The 20961-nt window shown below is 56.5% G+C and overlaps 3 protein-coding genes across 3 annotated transcripts in view; 2 read left to right on the forward strand and 1 right to left on the reverse strand.

The window, feature by feature from the left end:
• Positions 1 to 9753, forward strand: part of TRAIP (TRAF interacting protein) — a 22985-nt gene extending 13232 nt beyond the window's left edge. The window contains exons 9-16 of the mRNA XM_061396898.1: positions 537 to 626; positions 1104 to 1192; positions 3662 to 3817; positions 4029 to 4077; positions 4348 to 4497; positions 4603 to 4653; positions 4861 to 4994; positions 9667 to 9753. Coding sequence (XP_061252882.1) covers positions 537 to 626; positions 1104 to 1192; positions 3662 to 3817; positions 4029 to 4077; positions 4348 to 4497; positions 4603 to 4653; positions 4861 to 4989 — 714 coding nt within the window. The 3' untranslated portion in view covers positions 4990 to 4994; positions 9667 to 9753. The remainder of the gene's footprint in view (positions 1 to 536; positions 627 to 1103; positions 1193 to 3661; positions 3818 to 4028; positions 4078 to 4347; positions 4498 to 4602; positions 4654 to 4860; positions 4995 to 9666) is intronic.
• UBA7 (ubiquitin like modifier activating enzyme 7) lies at positions 9362 to 18506 on the forward strand. Its single transcript, XM_061396880.1, has 24 exons — positions 9362 to 9582; positions 9667 to 9835; positions 9943 to 10077; positions 10187 to 10293; positions 10612 to 10702; positions 10793 to 10928; positions 11329 to 11426; positions 11511 to 11654; positions 12305 to 12487; positions 12669 to 12776; positions 12934 to 13014; positions 13096 to 13251; positions 13347 to 13512; positions 13591 to 13793; positions 13890 to 13954; positions 14046 to 14229; positions 14306 to 14380; positions 14634 to 14808; positions 15322 to 15395; positions 15664 to 15756; positions 15849 to 16040; positions 17581 to 17673; positions 17739 to 17839; positions 18296 to 18506. The coding sequence occupies exons 1-24, from the start codon at positions 9386 to 9388 to the stop codon at positions 18405 to 18407; spliced, it is 3138 nt and encodes a 1045-aa protein (XP_061252864.1). The 5' UTR covers positions 9362 to 9385; the 3' UTR covers positions 18408 to 18506.
• A 167-nt stretch (positions 18507 to 18673) lies between these two features.
• On the reverse strand, positions 18674 to 20822 carry INKA1 (inka box actin regulator 1). Its single transcript, XM_061396902.1, has 2 exons — positions 20256 to 20822; positions 18674 to 19518 (listed from the first exon to the last, which is right to left on the reverse strand). Exons 1-2 carry the CDS (start codon positions 20721 to 20723, stop codon positions 18718 to 18720), a joined length of 1269 nt encoding a protein of 422 aa, XP_061252886.1. The 5' UTR covers positions 20724 to 20822; the 3' UTR covers positions 18674 to 18717.
• Between the last annotated feature and the right edge of the window lie 139 nt (positions 20823 to 20961).

Below are 20961 nucleotides of genomic sequence, written 5' to 3' on the forward strand. Positions count from 1 at the left end.
TTCCCCATACCTCTCAGCTGGCTGGGGCACACAGGTCCCAAATGTGATGGCTTCAGAGGCCTGTTTTTTGTTCCAGGCCTAGAGTAGGAGGCCTCTTGTTCTTTTCTTTGTGGTCTGTTTATTTATTTATTGTGCGTGTGTGTGTGTTTTGCCATTTGGCTTATTCCCCTTGTTCCTCTGTTCCCTGACCAGGGATTGAACCTGGGCCGTGGCAGTGAAAACCCAGAATTCTTACCACTAGACCACCAGGGGACTGACTCCCTGTAGAAGGCCTCTTGAAACCTGAATCAGTCAACACAGCTGCTTTTATTTCTGGGCATGGTGCATGTCAGGGTAGGGATGTAGGGAGGAGCCTGGACTGCTCCAGATGAACGCTGCCAGACTAAGACAAAGGTCCAGCCCCGTGGAGCTCGGATCTTCCCTGTGTCCCCCGCTCCTCCTGGGTCTGGGCTCCCATGAGCTAGGGTAGCAGCAGGCAGGGACAGGGCATACAGCCACCCCTGTGTTCGTCCTTCGCTCCTTACACTTTCTTGCAGTTGCAGACAGTCTGCTCTGAACTGGACCAGGCCAAGTTGGAGCTGAAGTCGTCTCAGAAGGACTTACAGAGTGCTGACAAGGAAATTGCGGTGAGAAACATCTATGAGCAGATGGGAAGGAAGGGTGGTTTATGTGCCCTCCAAGACGTGGGCTGGGTGAGTTCTGCCCACAAACCCTGCATCAGTCAGTGGTTGCAGCTCTGGACTCCCTGTATCCTCCTGGTTCGGGGTCAGGACAAGAATCTTGGCCTTTGATCTGGAGCCTGGGCTCCTTAGCAGAGGACAGAGAGCACAGGGGTCTTGCTCACAGTCTGTCCTATACCTGTATCCTTGAGGTCACCAGAGGAGGGGGGTTCACCGGAGGAGGAGGAGGTCACCAGAGGAGGTCACCGCCAGAGGGGTTCTGAGGTCAGGTGGTCCTGGCCTCCTGAGCCTGATATTTGACCTTCAGGCCTTGTTCTGGTCCCAGTGGGCTTGCCTTTCATGCGTACTGCTCACGTCCGTGGCGGTCACTCTGGACTTGGTGCCTCAGGCTTTCTTTCACACTCTTCTCTTTCCTTCCTGAAGAGCCTGAAAAAAAAGCTGACGATACTGCAGGAAACCCTGAAGCTGCCACCAGGAGACAGTGAAACTATCAACCGCCTCGTTTTAGAGAGGTTCGTTGACCCTCTGGGGTGGAACAGGGACTCCAAGCTGGAGGAGCTCCCTGGTAAGGGTGTCTTCACCCTTTCTGGCTTTGTGGGGGTTAGGTGGCCCAGGTCGGTCTGAAGGTTTTGGACCTCCTGGCCTGAGTGACAGCCAAGACTGAGCTGAAAAGCAGCTTTGAGGCAGGCCCTGGGCTTTGACAAAGAGAGGCCAGAAAGGACTTAGGGATGGTCAGAGAAAGGGGAGGAGCATCCTGTGTATGGAGCAGCTCACCTAATATATCCGCCTGCCGCAGGTTCTGAAACAAACATGAAACCACCCACCAAAAGAACTCTCCTCTGGTCCTAGCACTGGCACACTAAAGCTGCCAGCAGAGGGAGCCAAGAGGCCGAGGGATGGGTGTCCCTGCCTGGGTGGCCGCCCGGAAGCAGACAGGCTGAGAGGGTCCTCAGGCCTGGCTGGCCCGCTGGTGGTCTGGACAGAAAACACAGCCCAGCGACCCAGCTGCTTTTATTCGAGCTGGTTTTCAATGTTGGAAAATCACTATGCTCCCTCTTCCGCGCATCCACTCGTTTGCTCAGAGCCTTCCCATCTAACTTAGGAGCTGCCTCCCTGACCCCTTCCCTTTCTACCACCTCTGTGTGAAGCTTGGAACCCATCCTCTACTCCTCCCATCTGTCCAGCATAGCAACTCCTGGGCATCCTGCCACTCTCTTGTGAAACACCTCCCAGGACCCTCTGCACTCAGCCCTCATGGAGCTGGCCTTGTGGGCGGGGTGGACCTTCAGGCTTCAGGCCAATCACACTGCCCCTCACAGCAGGACACCCCTTGCCTTACTGCTCCGTGTCCCCCTGCTTTGTGTCCCCCTGCTCTGTGTCCTGCTCCATGTCCCCCTGCTTTGTGTCCCCCTGCTCTGTGTCCTGCTCCATGTACCCCTGCTTTGTGTCCCCCTGCTCCGTGTCCTGCTCCGTGTCCCCCGCTCCATGTCCCCCTGCTCCGTGTCCCCCTGCTCCGTGTCCTGCTCCGTGTCCCCCTGCTCCATGTCCTGCTCCATGTCCCCCTGCTCTGTGTCCCCCTCTCCGTGTCCTGCTCCATGTCCACCTGCTTTGTGTCCCCCGCTCTATGTCCCCCTACTCCGTGTCCTGCTCTGTGTCCCCCTGCTCCGTGTCCTGCTCCATGTCTACCTGCTCTGTGTCCTGCTCCGTGTCCTGCTCTGTGTCCCCCCTGCTCCGTGTCCTGCTCCGTGTCCCTCTGCTCCGTGTCCTGCTCCATGTTCCCCTGCTCCGTGTCCTGCTCCATGTCCCCCTGCTCCGTGTCCTGCTCTGTGTCCCCCCTGCTCCGTGTCCTGCTCCGTGTCCCCCTGCTCTGTGTCCTGCTCTGTGTCTTCCTGCTCTGTGTCCTGCTCCGTGTCCCTCTGCTCCATGTCCTGCTCCGTGTCCCCCTGCTCCGTGTCCCACTGCTCCATGTCCTGTTCTGTGTCCCCCTGCTCCGTGTCCCCCTGCTCCGTGTCCTGCTCCATGTTCCCCTGCTCTGTGTCCTGCTCTGTGTCTTCCTGCTCCGTGTCCCCCTGCTCTGTGTCCCGCTGCTCCATGTCCTGCTCCGTGTCCCCCTGCTCTGTGTCCCGCTGCTCCATGTCCTGCTCCGTGTCCCCCTGCTCCATGTCCCCCTGCTCCATGTCCTGTTCCGTGTCCCCCTGCTCCATGTCCCCCTGCTCTGTGTGCCCCTGCTCTGTCCTGCTCCGTGTCCCCCGGCTCTTCTCCACACTGAAGGGTCCACTGTCCTCTGTACTCCCTTCCCTAGTCTCCTCGGCAGAAATGAGCTTACTGTCTTCTGCACAGGTACTGCTTCATATTCAGATGCCACTGGGTGCCAGGGGCCACAGAGATGCTCTGGAGGCTTGTGTATACCCTGGTTCCTCCAGGATGTACACACCCAGCTGTGGCACGTGAGATCTTCCCTGACCAGGCATCGAACCCTCATTCCCTTCATTGTACAGCGAATTCCCAAACACCAGGCCACCAGGGAAGTCTCTAGGAACACTACTTGAATGTATGTCTCATATTCAAGCTCTGAAATTGCCAGCCCCTAGGGGAGTTGTTTGGACAGTCTCTAATACTGTCTACTGGCCATGATAAGTAGCACTGGAAGGAACATTCATCTGCTTCAGTCTGTGGTCACCTCTCTGACAGGATCCTTGCATGCACTCTGAGAAATGCGGCTTCTTGAACAAAACGTTTTTGATTTGTGTATTTGGGTTTTCTGTGGGTTTCTGCTTGCTTCCTTGCATGTCTTCCAGACTTCTACTGTGTGAAGGATCAAGCCAAGGACTAATCTCTTTTTTCTGGAGAGATTAGGGTTTCCTTGAAGAATGGCTCTAAACCAGGTGTGAGCTCCAGGCCCGTGGAGCTGATCCATCTCTAATGCTTGAGGGGCTGTTGCCGCTGTGATCTTGAGTAACCAAACTGTCTCTGCCTTACAGCCCAGCTCCTATGGAGATGGTGAGCCTGAAGCTTCGCCGGCCAGCCTTTGGTGATGATATTGACCTCAATGCCACCTTTAATGTGGACACTCCCCCAACCCAGCCCTCCAGCACCCAGTATGGCCTTGCCAAGAGGCTCTTCCCTGAGAAGGCACAGTAAGTGGTAGTCCCCGGCCCTTCCACAGCCTGGAGGGAGGATGGCTAAGAGATCTCTGCAGGTCCTGGGCTAACAGCTCTGAGTGGCTGACGGGGCACTGAGGGTTTGGACATGAATCTGGTCCCAGCACCTCTTCTTCCCTCTCCTGAGTACTCACTCTATACAAAGCCTTTCTCTTGCTTGTCTCATTAATCCTTACATCTCTCACAGTTCTCCTGTTCAGGACGTTCCCAAGAAGATGCCCAAAGGCCCCAGGCAGGTAAGGCCCCTGAAGAACTTCAGGCAGTCACCCTCCATCCTTGGGCAGGACTGAGTATGAAGCTGGTCTTCTGAGAGGTCAGGGTCTTGCCAGAGCCCTCTCACTCCTGGAGGACTGAAGCACTCTGGAGCCACCCTGGGAACCCTACTGCCTGTCCTTCCTGCCTCCGGATGAGGCACCAGAGATCCTGATCCTGTTCCCACATGCCTCCCACCCTCCTCTTTGCTGCCACCTGGCTCATCGAGCCTGGCTCTGGGGTCCCCTCTGCAGGAGTCCCAGCTCTCACTGGGGGGCCAGCGCTGTCTAGGGGAGCCTGATGAGGAGCTGGCTAGCGCGTTTCCCGTCTTCATCCGGAATGCTGTCCTGGGCCAGAAACAGACCAAGAGGGTCAGGGCAGAGCCCTGCCGCAGCACAGATGCAGTGAGTGCGGTTTCCCACAAGGGAAAAGTGTCTGCCTTCTTGCAGGTGGAGCTGGGTGGCCCTAGCCCATTAGGCCAGCCCACTCACCTCTTCCTTCTGCTTTAGGTAAGGATTGGCTTCGATGGACTTGGAGGCCGAACCAAATTCATCCAGCCTGTATCCTTATTTTGTGGTGTTGGGCTGAGCTAAACTATGGTGCCCATATCATCCCTCACCTGTACCCCCAGACCCCAGCTTACTGGTGGCTGCGGCGCTAGGTGGGCAGAGCCAGACCTTGCCCTGTGTAGCAGCCCTGCCCACCCCCAAGGCTGAGCCCTGCGTTCCAGTCCTCTCTGTAGGCCTCTTCCTTGACATTTCCTTCAGACCGACACAACTATGATCCGCCCACTGCCGGTTAAACCAAAGCCCAAGGCCAGGGCTAGGCAGAAACTGGGGGCCAGGACAGCGCCCACCCCCTCCCAGGCCACGCTGGACAATTTCCTGTGGCAGTGAAAACAGTGAGTCTCATCAGTGGCCAGATGCATGCCTCTGACTTAGGCCGAGGACTGGTGACTGGCTTGGCAGAGGGTTTGGCAGGCATGGCCCCTCTTCTAGGACCAGCCATGTGGACAAGGATAAATAAGAAGATGGGGGTGAAAGTGGGGCCCAGAAACCTACTTTTCCTGCACACACCCTGCCCCACCTCCATCATACTGGGTCTCCCTGTGGGGGCTGACGTGATCAGCTCAGTGTTCCTTCCAGCAGGGCTTGCCCCTTGTTCCAGACTTCCGTTTATAGCCATGATCAGATGTGACTGGGCTACTTCTGGTCCTCAGACCAGGGTCTTTTGTTGACTGTAAGCACCAAAGTCTTGAGGCTTCTCAGGCCGCCTCGGCCCGCCCAGGCTTCTGCCTGCCTCTGACTTGCTGTTGGCATGGCCTGGGCCAGACAGGGCAGGGGATGGGCAATGGTGGTAGGGAGAGGAGGGGGGAAATTTCTATGTGAAATAAAAAAGATGCAGTCTTTTTCTTCCTGGCTCTGGGAGGGTAAATTTGCACTCACTTCGAAAAACTGACTTGCATGATTTTCTAAAGGGGGGGCCCTTCACCTAGACCCAGACCCAGAAATTCCACCCTTAGGCATGTGCCCTCTCAAAGAGCACAGGGAGACACTAACAAGAGCGATTTATCACCTAGCTTTGTCCACAGTCTGTAACCTGGGCACAGTGCAAGGCCATAAGCAGGAAAGCAAATGGGTGAACCAGGGTCTAGACACAGGGAACTCACAGCAAGCACAAGTGACCTGTGACGACAACCCCTTCTTCACCTTTCAACTCCACCAGCCAAGTTGCTAGTCTCCGCGGTTTGGCTTCAAGAGCACTTTCTTCCGGAAGACTTCTCTTTTAAGTCCTAACTTGGGTGAGGACTTGGGCTTCCCTAGTGGCTCAGCTGGTAAAGAATCCGCCTTGCAGGGCAGGAGACCCAGGTTCAATCCCTGGGTCAGGAAGATCCCTGGAGAAGGAAATGGCAGCCCACTCTAGTATCCTTGCCTGGAAAATCCCATGGACAGAGGAGTCTGGTGGGCTACAGTCCATGGGGTTGTAGAGAGTATCTGAGCATGTTAGGTGAGGACCCCTAAACTTCCCTTTCTCATTACTGGGTGAGTGTTCGCCTGTTTCTGCACATTTCAGCATGAACCTGGCATAAGAGAGATTGCTTCAGACTGAGAGTGCCCGTCTGCTCCCCTGCAGGTGCGTGGCAGCCTGGGGCTTCTTGGGGGGAAGTGATGCTCTTGATTATGGGAGTTGGACTCCTTTGGTGCTGCCTCGAGCCAAGGATGGTTAGGGAGTGGAAGTGCAGCATCAAATTAAGTGCAGTGGCTGGCTAATAGCTTTCTTATAGATCAGTAATCATAGAATTAAAAACCGAGAAACAAAAGAAAAAATAATAATAACATTAAAAACCCAGCAAAACCCAGCACCAAGAAAGAAGAAGAAAGGAAACAAAATATTTAGGTATAAATCTAACAAAATATGTACAAGATCTCTGTGAAGGTAAACTGCAAAGCTCTAGGTCTATACATACAATGGAAGATTATTTAGGCTTTAAAAAAAAAATTCTGAAACATGCTACAGTGTAAGTGAATCTTGAAGACACTAAGCTACGTGAAATAATCCAGGGGCAATTCCATGTATACGCGATACCAAGAGTAGTCAGATTCACAGAGACAAAAGGTAGCATGGTTATTGCCAAGAATGGGAAGGAGGGAATGGAAAGTTATTGTCAAATGGGTTGTGAGTTCCAGTTTGAGAAGCTGAAATTCTGGACATGAATGGTGGTGTTGGTACAACAACGTGCTTGTCTGTAATGCTACTGAACTGTGTATTTTAAAACGTTAAATTTCATCTTATGTTTATTTTCTTACAATAAAAAAAAGGACCAAAATTCTGGTACATGCTACAACCTGGATGAATGTTGTACAGATAGGCTAAGTGAAAGAAACCAGACACAAAAGGGCACATATTTTATGATTCCACCTATATTCATTATCTTCAGTAGGCAGAGTCATGGAGACAAAGTGCAATAGAAGGTCCTAGGAAACGGGATGGAAGATTGATGAATTATTTTTTAATGGGTGCAGTGTTTCTCCTTGGGCTAAAATTGTGGAAATAGTGGTGTGGTTACACAACACTGTGAAGGTACTTCACGGCACTGAATTGTACATATTTAAAAATGATTCAAACCAGGCGGTCCAGTGGGTAATACTCCGTGCTCCCACTGTAGAGGGCATGGGTCCGATCCCTGGTCAGGGAACTAAGTTCTTGCATGCCACGTGGTGCGGCCAAAATATAAACAAAATTAAACATTAAAAATGAAAATGGTTAAAACCACAATTTTAAAATCCATCTATTTTAATGAGTGAAAAAAAATCAAGACTGGATATTGAATGTCATCAAATGTCTTTTGGTATCTACTGAAGACACCAGTTACTTCAGAATCTGGCCCTGGTTTCTGTACCTAGTACATATGACACATCCAATAAAGGTTTATTGAATGAAAGAAAACCCAGAATTGCCTACCACTTTACACCCACTAGGATGGGTATAATTTGAAAAAAAAGGAAAAACCAGTTGGACCATGTTGTGGAGAAGTTAAAAACTTACGTACATTGCTGGTAGAAAATAGTTGTTGGTCTGTCAAAAACTTAAACATAGAATTGCCATTTGACCCAACAATGCTGCTGCTGCTAAGTCACTTCAGTCGTGTCCGACTCTGTGTGACCCCACAGACGGCAGCCCACCAGGCTCCCCTGTCCCTGGGATTCTCCAGGCGAGAACACTGGAGTGGGTTGCCATTTCCTACTCCTAGGTGCATACCCAAAGAAATAGAAAACAGGTGCTCAAATACTTGTTCAAGAATGATCATGTAGCACTATTCATAATATTCAAAAAGTGTTAACAATTCAAATGTCAACCGGTGACTGGATAATGTCTTCCCTGGAGGCTCAGCTGGTAAAGAATCCGCCTGCCATGCGGGAGACCTAGGGTTGATCCCCGGGTTGGGAAGATCCCCTGGAGAAGGAAACGGCTACCCATGCCAGTATTCTGGCCTGGAGAATTCCATTGACTGTATATAGGGTTGCTGAGTAACAAATTGTGATACGTGCCTCTCAGAATATTATTCAGCCACAAAAAGGAATGATGTCCTGAGACATGATACAATTTGGATTACCCTCAAAAAGATTATAAGTGAAAACATACCAAAGGTCACATTTTGTATGATTCCTTTTATATAAAATATACAGAACAGGCAAATCCCTAGTGACAGAAAGCATGTATGTTTGCCAGGCGATAGAATGGGGGTGTGTAGCAAGTATCCAAGGTAGTTGTGTCTTTCGGTGGGTGATGAGGTTTTGAAAGTAGAGAGAGATGCTGATTGCACAACATTGTCAATACACTAAATCCCACTAAATTGTATACTTTAAAATGGTTATTTTAAACCATTTTATGGTTTATGATGTATAGGTTTTACCTTAATTTTTAAAAAAAAAGAATTTTTGATAGCACTTGGTTTATTGTGGAGTTTTGTGGGGAACTGTGGTCCATCCTCTAGAGGACTGGCCCTGGGTTCCTAAGAAGGCAGAAGGAGTGTGGGGAAGGTAGCCCCTCTTTTCTATTTTTTGCAACTTCCTCTGAATCTGTAATTATTTTAAAATATAAAGGACACATGATCATAGCTGCTCCTAGTCTTCCACTCAGGGCTGGCACTCAGAGACTGACATCGCTCTTTGAGTCCTGGGACGCATCACTGAGAGATCCTGACTGGCCTCCTGGGGCTGCCAACTGTCCCGGCTGTGCACTGTGGGCAGAGGGGAATCCCTGGTCCCGGAGGAGATGACTCCAGGACACGCAGGCACTCCCAACAGTGCTAGGCTGCACCCCAAGTCTGGGGTGAGCCCTGGATGTGGGCAGCGTAGCCCATGAGCTCTCTCAGCCTCTGGGATGGGGCTGGCTCTGCCCTCTAGGGTCTCTAAGTCTCTGTGTGTGGATAGGAGGCTAGGTGAGTCCTCAGGACAAGGGCATCCCCACCAGTCCTGTGGGCAGGAAGCCCACCAGTCCTGTGGGCATGAAGCCCATTCAGACAGGGACCCCTGAAGAGGATAGGAGCTTGCAGTTCGGGACATCTAGGGAGCTACAGGAGACCACAGGGATCCCTCCCATGGCCCTGCCCTCTTTCTTCCTTAAGAGAAATACCTGCTTTCCCAGAGAGAAATGGATCCAGGAATTCTCTCCCCACTTGCCAGTGCCTTAGGGCTGCCAGAAGTCTTTGCCAAGCCAGGCTGTGCAGGACAGGCTGGAGGCAGGACTATGAGACCGTTCAGTTTCACTTTCACTTTTGCTTTACCCGAAATGACAGAGGAACCAGGAAGAAAGCTGCCAGCTGCATTTTCATTTCTGAGCCTTAGCTCCTGTTTGCACTGGCCACTGCTGGGCACTGGCTCCTGCTGGCACTGCCTCCTGTCTACAAGCCCTGCAGCCCCGGGCCTCAGGATGGATACCCTGGAGACCTCCAAGTCGCTGGATAAGGAGCTATACTCACGGCAGCTGTGAGGCTCAAGGAGGGGAGGAGAGCAGGGTAGCCTTCTAACCCCTGATTTCCAATTGCCTGCCCTCTTTCTTCCCGCCCACAGGTATGTGCTGGGCTTGCCCGCCATGCAGAGAATTCAGGGAGCCAAGGTGCTGCTGTCTGGCCTGCAGGGCCTGGGGGCTGAGGTGGCCAAAAACTTGGTCCTGATGGGCGTGGGCAGCCTCACTCTCCATGATCCCCACCCTACTTGCTGGTCTGACCTGGCTGCCCAGGTGAGGCTCCTGGGGGGCGGGGGGGAGAACTTTGGGTTTCCAGACCAGGGTGGGGGTGGGGCCCAAGAGAAAACTCCTTGCTAAAGTCAGTCTGGGCATCTCTTTAGTTTCTGCTCTCAGAGCAGGACTTGGGAAGGAGCAGAGCTGAGGCCTCTCAAAAACTTCTGGCTGAGCTCAATGGAGCCGTTCAGGTGTGCGTCTACACAGGCGACATCACCAAGGACCTGCTGCTGGATTTCCAGGTGCCCTCCCAGCCCTACTCTCCAGGCCAACCTCCCCCACCCCCAACTCTTAGCAGCAGAGTGGGCTCGAAGTGGTTCTGGCCCTACTGATCTCATGACGTCCACTCAGGTGGTGGTGCTGACCGCCTCGAGGCTGGAGGAGCAGCTGAGAGTGGGCACCTTGTGCCACGAGCATGGAGTCTGCTTCCTGGTGGCAGACACCCGAGGCCTTGTGGGGTGAGATGGCTCGCCCAGCCTGCCACATCACAGGCAGCGAGCGATCCCAGTTCCAGGCTTGCTCCAGAGCTCCTCCACCCAACCCCAGGGCTGTTCCCCACTTTCCCTTCTTGATCACAGTCCCCAGTCCCATTCGTCTGCTTCCTCTACCCCAGCCTCCAGACTTGTTCAGTACATCTTTCAAACTCCAGTTTCCAAGCCTCTCCCAGCACTTTTTCCCCAATTCCTCAGGGCTTGCCCTAGTGCCTGTTGCCCTTCACCACAACCGTGGCGGTTAAACACTGAGTCAGCTCAGTGACCCCTGCCACCCCGCCACAGGCAGTTGTTCTGTGACTTTGGTGAGAACTTCACTGTGCAGGACCCCACAGAGGCAGAACCCCTGACGGCCAACATCCAGCACATCTCCCAGGTGGGTGCTGGGGTAGGGGGCACTACCCCTACTGAGGATCCTGTGAAAGGCAGGGCTAGGCCCCCCTGAGCAGGCCGTCTCTCATCACAGGGCTCCCCTGGCATTCTCACTCTGAGAGAAGAGGCTGATACCCACCACTTCCACACAGGGGATTGGGTGACTTTCTCAGGCATTGAGGGCATGGTGGAGCTCAACGGCTGTGATCCTCGGCCTCTCCATGTGCGGGGTAAGTCAACCCCACTCCAGGCTCAGCACCCAGGCTCCTGTGGGGGTGGACACAGCCTGGTTTTTGGAGATAAGGTCTCTCTCTACCTTCCTCAGGGCAGAGCCACATTGAGAATTTTGTTTTGTTTTAATCATTTATTTGGCTGCCTCGGGTCTTAGTGGCAGCGTGTGGGGTCTTCCATGGCTCTAGCTGTGGCCTACGGGCTTAGTTGCTCCATGGCATTTGGGATCTTATTTCCTGACCAGGGATTGAATCTACATCCCCTGCATCACAATGCGGATTCTTAACTAACTGGACCACCAGGGAAATCCCACCTTGAGAATGCTGAGGCAAGACAGGATGGGCTGTGGGAAGCTACTCAGGTTCAGAAGTCATGCTGACTAGGCTCAATCTTCCCCAGAGGACGGGACCTTGGAGATTGGAGACACAACAGCTTTCTCTTGTTACTTACGTGGCGGGGCTGTCACTGAGGTCAAGAGAGCCAAGACTGTCAGCCACGTGAGTGCAAGGTCATCTGGGGTTGGGTGCCTCGAGGGGCCCACAGTGTTCTGGACCTGACCCTAAACTGAATGCCCTCTGCAGGAACCCCTGGACACAGCCCTCCTTCAACCCCGTGTGGTGGCCCAGAGTGCCCAGAAAGTTCGTGCCCGCTGCCTGCATCAGTCCTTCCGCGCACTGCACAAGTTCCAGCAGCTCCATGGCCGCCCTCCCAAGCCTTGGGATCCTGTGAGTGGCCCCGATGCCCCTCTCCCTAGCCTCTGTCTTAATGGGGCCTCACCTACCAGGAGGTGACTGACTGTCTTACGGATCCAAGTTTGAATCCGGAAGCAGTGTCCCACTCATATAAAGAAGATAGGATGGGCTGCAGGGAGCTGATAAATAAACACTTATCTCTAGACCAGCTGTTCTAAGTTGCTCAGTCGTGTCTGACTCTTTGTGACCCCATGGACTGTAGCCCGCCAGGCTCCTCTGTCCATAGGGATTCTCCGGGCCAGAATCCTGGAGTGCGTTGCCATGCCGTCCTTCAGGGGATCTTCCCAACCCAGGGATCAAACCCAGGTCTCCTGTGTTTCAGGCAGATTCTTTACCATCTGAGCCAGCAGGGAAGCCCAGACCAGAGGCTGAGTTCATGAAGGGGCCAAGCACAAAGCCTGGGGACTCATGCCACTCCCCACCCTTCAGATCTGGTCTGGCAGCTGCTCCCAGGTTTGGGGAGCCTCCAGGGCTATTGTCTGGCACCAGGCATTGTCTAGTGGGGCCTTCCCACTCAGGCTTCTGCTTCCTCTTCTGTGGAACAGCGGGGATGGCTGCCTGAAGGATTCAAATGTGGGGTGGAGCTCAGGCTGGGTCTGCTTTAACAGAATTCTACCCACTAGGTTGATGCAGAGATGGTGGTGGACCTGGCCCAGGCCATGGGACCACTGAAGGGGACAGAAGGAGAGCCTCTGGAAGAGCAGCTGGATGAGGCTCTGGTGCGGACAGTTGCCCTGAGCAGTGCTGGTGGCTTGAGCCCCATGGCAGCCGTGCTGGGTGCAGTGGCTGCCCAAGAAGTGCTGAAGGTGGGCACAGGCAGAGACAGGGCGGGGCTGGGAAGGGTGCAGAGGTCACTGTGGATGCCACAGGGTGCCCAACACTGGACAGCAGCCTTAGGAGCTTCACCAACCTGGGTGCAGCCCACAGCCAGGATCTCAGGGGATTAGGAGGTGCCAAGAGTCCCTGGACTAAAGCTCTGACTTACAGGCGATCTCTGGCAAGTTTATGCCCCTGGACCAGTGGCTGTACTTCGATGCTCTGGATTGCCTTCCAGAAGATGGGGACCCCTTTCCCAACCCTGAGGACTGTGCACCGGTGAGAACCCGCGGTAGGGATGCAAGCCTTAGCTAAACTCAGGACTCAGGGAGAAACATGAAGAATGGTCCTGAGGTCCTGACCTGGAAAACTGGAAGTGAGAGGGAGACCCAGCACAGGCCAGCGGGCGTCACCAAGCCCTGTCTGTGTTCCCTAGAGATGCTGCCGCTATGATGGGCAAACCGCAGTGTTCGGGACCAATTTTCAGGAGAAGCTGAGCCACCAGCACTACCTCCTGGTGAGCGACGTGGTGAGGTCGGGAGTGTGTGGAGGGGTGAGGCCTGGCCCTCTGGCTAAGTTTGCTCTTGTCTGCCGGCAGGTGGGTGCTGGCGCTGTTGGCTGCGAGCTGCTCAAAAGCTTTGCCCTGATGGGCCTGGGGGCCGGGGACGGTGGAGGCGTGACTGTTGCCGACATGGACCATGTGGAGCTCTCCAACCTCAGCCGGCAATTCCTCTTCAGGTCCCAGGACATTCATGTGAGTGCCGACCCTTCCCCACACCCACGTCCTGGACTGTCCTCCCACAGTACCCCCCTCCCCCTACTCCCAACATCTTCCTGCTTTCTTCTCAGAGGCAAAAGGCAGAGGTGGCTGCAGAGGCCACTCGCCGCCTGAATGCAGACTTGCAGGTTACCCCACTCAACCACCAGCTGGATCCCACTACAGAGGACATCTTTGGGGATGACTTCTTCTCTGGTGTGAATGGCGTGGCTGCTGCCCTGGACACTTTTGAGGCCCGTGAGTGCCCAGCCTCGGAACTCACTCTTGTCTGAGGCTGTGCCAGCCCCACTTCTGACCCTTTGCCTCCCTTGCCAGGGGACTACGTAGCTGCTCGCTGCACCCATTTTCTGAAACCACTGCTGGAGGCGGGCACCATGGGCACCCGGGGCAGCGCTAGCGTGTTCATACCGCACGTGACTGAGAACTACAAAGCCCCCTCTGATGCAGCTTCTGAAGATGCCCCCGACCCTGTCTGCACCGTGCGGTACATTCCTGCCACAACCGAGCACACCGTGCAGGTGGGAGGCACCCCGAGACGCCTACCTGCCTGGCTCAGTCCTCTGCCCCAGACCCATTTCCTAACTGCCACCTCATGGCTGCTCCCTTCTCCACAGTGGGCCAAGGGTGAATTTGACGACCTTTTCTGTGAGTCTGCCAAGACCATCAACAGCCACCCACAGTAAGACCCCCGACAAGGGCGAATGGGAGTCCAGGGTCCCTAAGACCAGGAGCCTCAGGGCTTAGACTCAAGCTTTCCCAACCGTCCACAGGGCACTCTCGTCTCCAGAAGACTTGGTTAAGTCACAGAAGCAGCCCCTGCTGCAGACAATGCGGGGTGTCCTGACAGAGCGTCCGCAGACCTGGCAAGACTGCGTGCTGTGGGCCTTTGGCCACTGGCAGCTCCGCTTCCATTATGGCATCACACAGCTGCTGAGGACCTACCCACCTGACAAAGTGGGTGGCTGGGGGTCAGGAGGCTGAGGGCTTGGGGGCAACTGGACTGAGCCCAGCAGCCTCTATGTTTCCCTAGGTGCAGGAGGATGGAACTCCATTCTGGTCGGGTCCCAAACAGTGTCCCCAGCCCTTGAAGTTTGATGCCAGCCAAGTGAGTGGGGTCCCTTGGCAGCCCTGAGATGGAAATGTGGCCCCTCAGGGCAGAGGTGGGCACCTCTGTGTTTTGTAGTGATGCCGAGACGCTGAGAGGGAGACAGCCACGTCTGTGCACATGTGGGTGTCCACATGGGAGGCGGAGGCAGGCCCTCCAACAGATCTTCAAGTGGGCGGTGGCCCCCGCCCCACGCACCCACACACGCTCACTCAGGCCCATGCAGCTGCCCCTGCTCTGGGTCTCATTGCAGGATATGCACCTCCTTTACGTGCTGGCAGCTGCCAACTTGTATGCCCAGATGCATGGGCTGCCTGGCTCACAAGACCAGACTGCGCTCAGGGGACTACTGAATTTGCTGCCACTGCCTGACCCCCAGAACTTGGACCGCATTTTTGCTAGTGAGCTGGAGCTGGATTCGCCTTCTGGTGAGTTTGGTGAGGTCCCCAGCCCTGACCCCTCTATGCTGCCACCCAAAGGCCTGAGCTTCCTCAGCCTGTGCTGCAGAAAGAAGATGGGTCTGGGGGCCCTGAAGCCAAGTCACAACCTATTAAGCCCTCTCACCTTGCTTCTCTCTAGCCTTGGATTCATCCCCTGGTCCTGGAGTAGGTCCTCTCCCTCCTATTTACCATCCTCCCCACCCATTCCCTTGGCCAACTCTCAGCAAAGGAAAAAAACCCGCAAACCACTGGGCCCTGGGGAGCAACTAGCTGTGGCTCCCCAGATGAGGACAGGGTCACCTAGGTGTGCATGTGTGTGTGCGGGCATACATACGTGAGGGCTAGGGCTGCCAGAGAAGAGATTGCACCATCCATCAAGGGGTCTCCCTGCAAGTGGTAAGTGACAGACTTGGCAGGGACCAAGGACAGGCAGGCAGGCTCAAGAAGAGTACAGGACTTGGGGGCTAAGGACTGTTTCAACCCTCCTCCTTCTCCCAACAGGCTGTAAGCAGCTGCATGAAGACCTGAAGACCTGGAGCAAGGGTCCTCCCCTTGAACCCTTGACATTTGAGAAGGTCGGAGCCCAAGTGGGAGTGAAGGGCTGGGCCAGAGAGGTTGATGGGGAAGGTCAAGAGCTAAGTAGGTAGCTTTGAAGTCCCTGGGCCTGAGTTTTCCTCCCTGAAGGAGCCCTGAATCACCTCAGCTTCCCTGAGCCTCCGTCTCCTTACCTGTTAAGTGGGGTGATGTGAGCCTCCACCCCATAGAATCGTGTGAAGACCTGTGCAGTGGCACAGGTTCGGGGGACTGGGACAGTGTTCACATGACTGTGCTTGGGTCTCATAGGACAATGACAGCAACTTCCACGTGGATTTTGTGGTGGCAGCGGCCAGCCTGAGAGCTCAGAACTATGGGATCCCAGTGGCCAGCCACGCCGAGGTAACCTGCCCCTTGGGGCTCAGGCCTGGAGGTGGTGGGTCAAACCCTAGCCTTAGGCCTTGGGCCCAGATCAGATCTCTTGTCCTTGGCAGACCAAGCGAATTGTGGGCCGGATTATCCCAGCCGTTGTCACCACTACAGCGGCCGTGGCTGGCCTGGTGGGCCTGGAGCTGTACAAGGTGGTGGGTGGACTACGGTCCCGCCATGCCTTTCGCCACAGCTATCTGCACCTGGCTGAAAACTACTTTAGCCGCTGGGTACCTAAGGCCCCAGACATCCAGAAGGTGAGCCCTGGACACCCCATCTGTACCAGACCTGAGTTTTCCCTGCACCTACCCAAACAGGCCCTACTCCAGCTTTAGGCCCTCGTGGGACGCAGACTCTGGGGGAGTCCTCAAGACTTCCTTCAGCCGCCTCCCTGCTGTACAGCCAGGCTGGGACCTGTCAGACACAGGAAGCAGCCGTCAGCCACCCCCAACCCCCAACCCTCCGGGTCTGGGGGAGCTGCAGCTTTAACTCATTAGTGGAGCCAGACTTCCATCCCCCACCATCCCCGCCTTCCCTGAGGGGGAGGGGGGACTAGGGCCCAAGCCCTAAACAGAGCCTAACGTCAGGCTGCCAGGCATGGGGATCCTCGCCCGCCCCCCCTCAACTAAGTTAAAGGGCATTGAACTCACCAGCATGGGTGTGGGGGTGTGCAACCCTGTCACAGGGTGTGAGGGCACCCGGGTCTGGGCATCCCTGGCCCCATGGTGTGTGGCCATGGAGGGAGCATGCTTGCACATCTGTGTGCCAGAGGAGACTGCAGGGCCCTTTCATGATGTGGGCCTGCATGGTTTTGCCTGTGAGTACACGTGTGGGCTTGTGTGCATATGTGTTCCTTCAAGAGTTGGGCTGTGAATGCCCCAGCTGTGTACCCAGTCTCTGCAAAAGTTGGCATTTCCTTGGGGACACAGGAGAGGGTCTGGAGAGAATTCTCTCACCAGGGCAGAGGGGAGAGGTCATGGGCCGGCACTGGGCTTAGGCTGAGCAGCCCTGGGGGTCCCTCAGGGCACAGCACACAGAGCCCCTTTGTGAGGGCCCCTCCTCTAGCTAGAACACAAGCTGCCTTTGTCCATGGAGGAGGGGGAAGGGAGGGGAAGGGTCCCCCACATCACTTCTGGTCCTGTCTCAGCTTGACCTCGCTGTTTTCTGGGGAGCTGGCAGAACCCCTCTAGTCTTGGTCCCTGGCTGCCTGCCACCCTTATGCCCTCAGCTCTGGGTACCAGAACCCCAAGACTCAAGAAACAAGGAACAAAGGAACAGGAAGAGAGTCCTCTGTGGACTGTGTTCCCGCTGGAGTCACTGTGCCCCTCACCCATGTGTCTATGAGAAAGTCCAAGGCCCTGGTGGTAAAGAATTAGGGGACCGGATGTACATGCCCCCCCACCCTCTCTTCCAGCCTTGCATTTGAGGAACAGGCAGCTTTATCAGAGATTGCAGCAGCCCTGCTCCTGCTTCCTCGCTTCCTCAGGAAGCATTGCCCCCCCCTCCAACACACACACACACACACACACACACACAATCAGCCTGTGTGATAGATTGCCTGTTTCCCTGTGCAGGGGGCCCCATAGCCCCATTTCCTGTCCCAGCACAGGCGGGGAGGGTGTTGAGATTCTGGGCCTAGATCCCACGTTTCATCCCCACCCCCTGGCTTCTGCTTCCTGCCTCTAGTCCAGCTCCTCCCCTAGGAAAGGGGCCATAAGCTATTGGCAACTGGGGCAGGGAGAGGGTGTGTGTGTGTGTGTAAGAAGCTTCTCACTCCTCCTCACTGCCACCCCCCAGTTCCATCACCTGAAGTGGACCTGCTGGGACCGCCTGGAAGTGCCTGCTGGGCAGCCTGAGAGGACCCTGGAGTCGTTGCTGGCCCACATCCAGGTGTGCCCCAGTTCTGCCCTGCTCCCAGGCCTGGTCCCGCTGGCCCCTGACCCATATCTCTCTAGGAGCGACAAGGACTGAGGGTGACGATGCTCCTGCACGGGTCGGCCCTGCTCTACTCAGCAGGATGGTCTGAGGAAAAACAGACCCAGCGCCTGTCCCGCAGGTGAGCCCACACCTGGCTTTAACAAGGCCCTGGAGGTTGGAGGTGAGGGATGTGCAGCTTCTCCTCTTTCCAACCCCATTTGGGCCCCTCACACCTTCCTGAAGTTTTCTTTTGCCAAATGGAGCCAGCAAACGGGCTGGGGGTGGGGGGAGGGCCAGGAGCCCTCTAGGAGGGGCCTCTAGGAGCTGCCTGCTTGGCCAGCCCCACCAGCTCCTCTACACCCTCCTCAGCTCCCCTTTCACGGCCCACTCCCAGGGGACTCACAGCTTCCTGCCTCCTGCTCGCCCCGCCAGCCGCTCCTAAAATAGTTTTCAGATGTTTCCTGTCTTGGGCTGCTCCTGCTCCTGGCTTGGGCTCCTCATGGCCCCCAGCACCCTGGAGCCCATGCCAGGACACTCTCTGCCTGTCACCGCTCACCTACCCAATCTCCCCACCCCTCTCCCCCCACACCACCAGGGTGACAGATCTGGTGAAGAAGGTGCCTGGGCAGCGGGTGCTGGTATTGGAACTTGGCTACGAGGGTGAGGAGGATGACACTAACTTTCCACGCTTGCACTACAAGCTGTGACAAGGCAGCAGCCCCACCACCCAGCTCCATCGGGCCCTGCGTCCCGAGCCCTGCATCCCAAGCCCACAGCAGACACTCAATAAATACTTGTTGAAGGAAGGTGTTCAGTGGACAGGATGGGTGTTGGAGCAGACGCATGGCGTGTGACACAGGCATAACAAGGACCCCTGCAGGGGAGGGAAAAGGCTCTTGCGATTCACCTGCCTGAGTTGTGCCTTGCAGGGCTGGTGCTGCCTTCTGGAGCCTCGGGGGTTACGGAACCAGGATTGTCCAGAGAAAGGCCTTTATTGTCCCAGGCTGGAGGGCAGGGTCAGAGGTAGCTGACAACATCATTGCAAATGATGGGCTGCCGACTGCGGCAACTCATGAGGGCTGCAAAGCGTGAGACATCCGCAGGTAGTTCGGGTTCTGGGCGAGGTGGGCATGACAGTCGCTTTCCTGCCAGCGCTGCCCGGCGCGCCCTGGCCAGCTGGCGCCGCAGCTGCTCAGAGAGGCCCAGCAGGAACTGGGGGGGCCGAGCACGCGCACGGGGCCCACCCCCATTGTCCCCCTCACCCGCTGCCTCAGGCAGCTCCATCCAGTTGTGCACCAAGTCCGCAAAGCAGTTGTCCCCCAGCACCAGGGGCTGGCGACTACGACCCCTGCTCAGCAGGGCCGTGGTCCAGTCCTCGGCTTCCAGCCCCCGCCAGTGCTCCAGGCAGGCATCTGGGGTGGACTTGGGCCGTGGTCGGTGGACAGGTGGTACCCGGGCCACGGGCGCTCCGCCAGGCTGGGTGACACCACTGGTTGAGAGGCGCTGTCTCCGGAGGGGCCATGCCGAGGGTGCTGGGTGCTGGGGTACGGGCAGCTCTTCCTCTCTCCATGTGCTGCCCGACACCTCTGAGAAGCCGGAGTCCCAGTCCAGGCCGTGCTCTCTGGGACCCCCCAAGGCTTCACTCCTGTCTCCTGTCACCCCTACTTCGTCATCCTCTTCCTCCACACCACAGACCGAGTCCTCTTCCAACGCATCTGAGGCCCTGAGCTGGTGTTTGAGCCGCACGCCTGGGCGGTGTTTGGGGGGTGGCGGAAGGGGACCAGGCATTGGGGGTGAGCCAGTGTCCCGGCCACACAGCTGTGGAAGAAGAGAGGGCAGAAGTGGTAGGAGTAGTGCTGGTCACTCCGGCCTGCCTGGTCAGGCCAGTTCCAAAACAGAAGGCCCAGGAGGGCTGGGCAGGCCTGCAGGCCTCAGCAGCAAGGCCTCTAGCGGGCACCGGGTCGGCATGGGGCGCTGGCACACGAAGCTCGTGTGGCTCCCATCCGCCGACCTGGTGGCAGTCCGGCAGGCTGCAGCACGCAGAGCCGGGCAAGTTGGTACCCGCCACCAGGGCGGGAGGCAGGGTTGTGGGCCTGCATGGGGAAGTAGGTCTCGCTCAGGGCTGGGGGGATATCCTGTGCCTCTTGAGGGATTCAGCTCCCCAAAGCCCGCAGCCTCTTTCAGAGAAGGAAAGAGCACCTTCTAGGAAGACAAGAGGTACACGCCAAACTGGAATAAGGGGCATCGGTAGTGGCGCCACTACCTTTTTAGTTCCTTAAAACCCCCCTGTTCTGCCCAAGAAGTTTCTCCCCCACAACTTCCTCCGTTGCGCCGGCAGCACGGCCAGCTGGGCGGCTGTTACTTGATGCCCAGCGCAGCTCCCAATCGTCCGAAACCCGACGCGGGCCATCTGGGCCATCTACGCCGCCCCGCCCCCATCCTGTCTTGGATGGGCACTCGGGACAGCTTCCCCCAATCCGAGTGTCGTTCGGGTAGGAAGGCAGCCGAGCACCCCACACAAGTCCTCACGAGCCACGCCCGCCCCCAAGCCTCACCAGTTCCCAGCGCAGCTGGCCCAGGAAACTGTCAAGCCGAGCGCTGTGCATGTCCGTGCCGCAGCCCCCTCCAGGCCTGCCAGTTCCTCTTCGAACTCCAGCGAGAGCGGTGCGGAGAGGGCTCGGCGGGCCGGCCAGCGGCGCCCTTGCCCTCCGCCTGTCTCCGCGGCTCCTCCCTCTCCCCAGCTCTTGCCGCCGCCGCCGCCCCAACATCTGGCGGCCCCGCCCCGCCCCTGGCGCCTCAGCCAATGGGGATGGGGCGGGGCTGGTGTGGCTCCACCCCCGGGGCCCTGCCGGGTGGGCGAGCCTGACGCCCACTACCCACTCCCTAGAAGCAGCTCTTATGGGGAAGGGCGGGACTGTAGCTGGAAACCTGGCGGGATCCGGCCCGGGAGTCCTCGTAGTCCTGGGCCGTTGACCTGACTCCCAGGACAAGTCGCGCCCCTGCGGTAGCCTCAGTTTCCCCATTTTTTCCCAGGGGAAAGTTGTGGTCCCTCCCGCAGGGGTCCCTGGAGCGTACGGGTACCGCGGCTGCACCCTTGAGCGGGTAGATCGGGCCCAGTCGTCGGGTTCGGCAGTGCTGTGGCCCACTCGTGGTCCGACCCACTAAATCCGCTCCTGGAGCCGGCCTCCACAGTCCCTGGAAGTCATGGGAGGGGTCCGGACCCTCTGAGGACTCAGGGAGCGCAGAACCTCGCTGCAGCAC

This window comes from Bos javanicus, chromosome 22 (assembly GCF_032452875.1).
Source record: "Bos javanicus breed banteng chromosome 22, ARS-OSU_banteng_1.0, whole genome shotgun sequence".
NCBI classification, from domain to species: domain Eukaryota; kingdom Metazoa; phylum Chordata; class Mammalia; order Artiodactyla; family Bovidae; genus Bos; species Bos javanicus.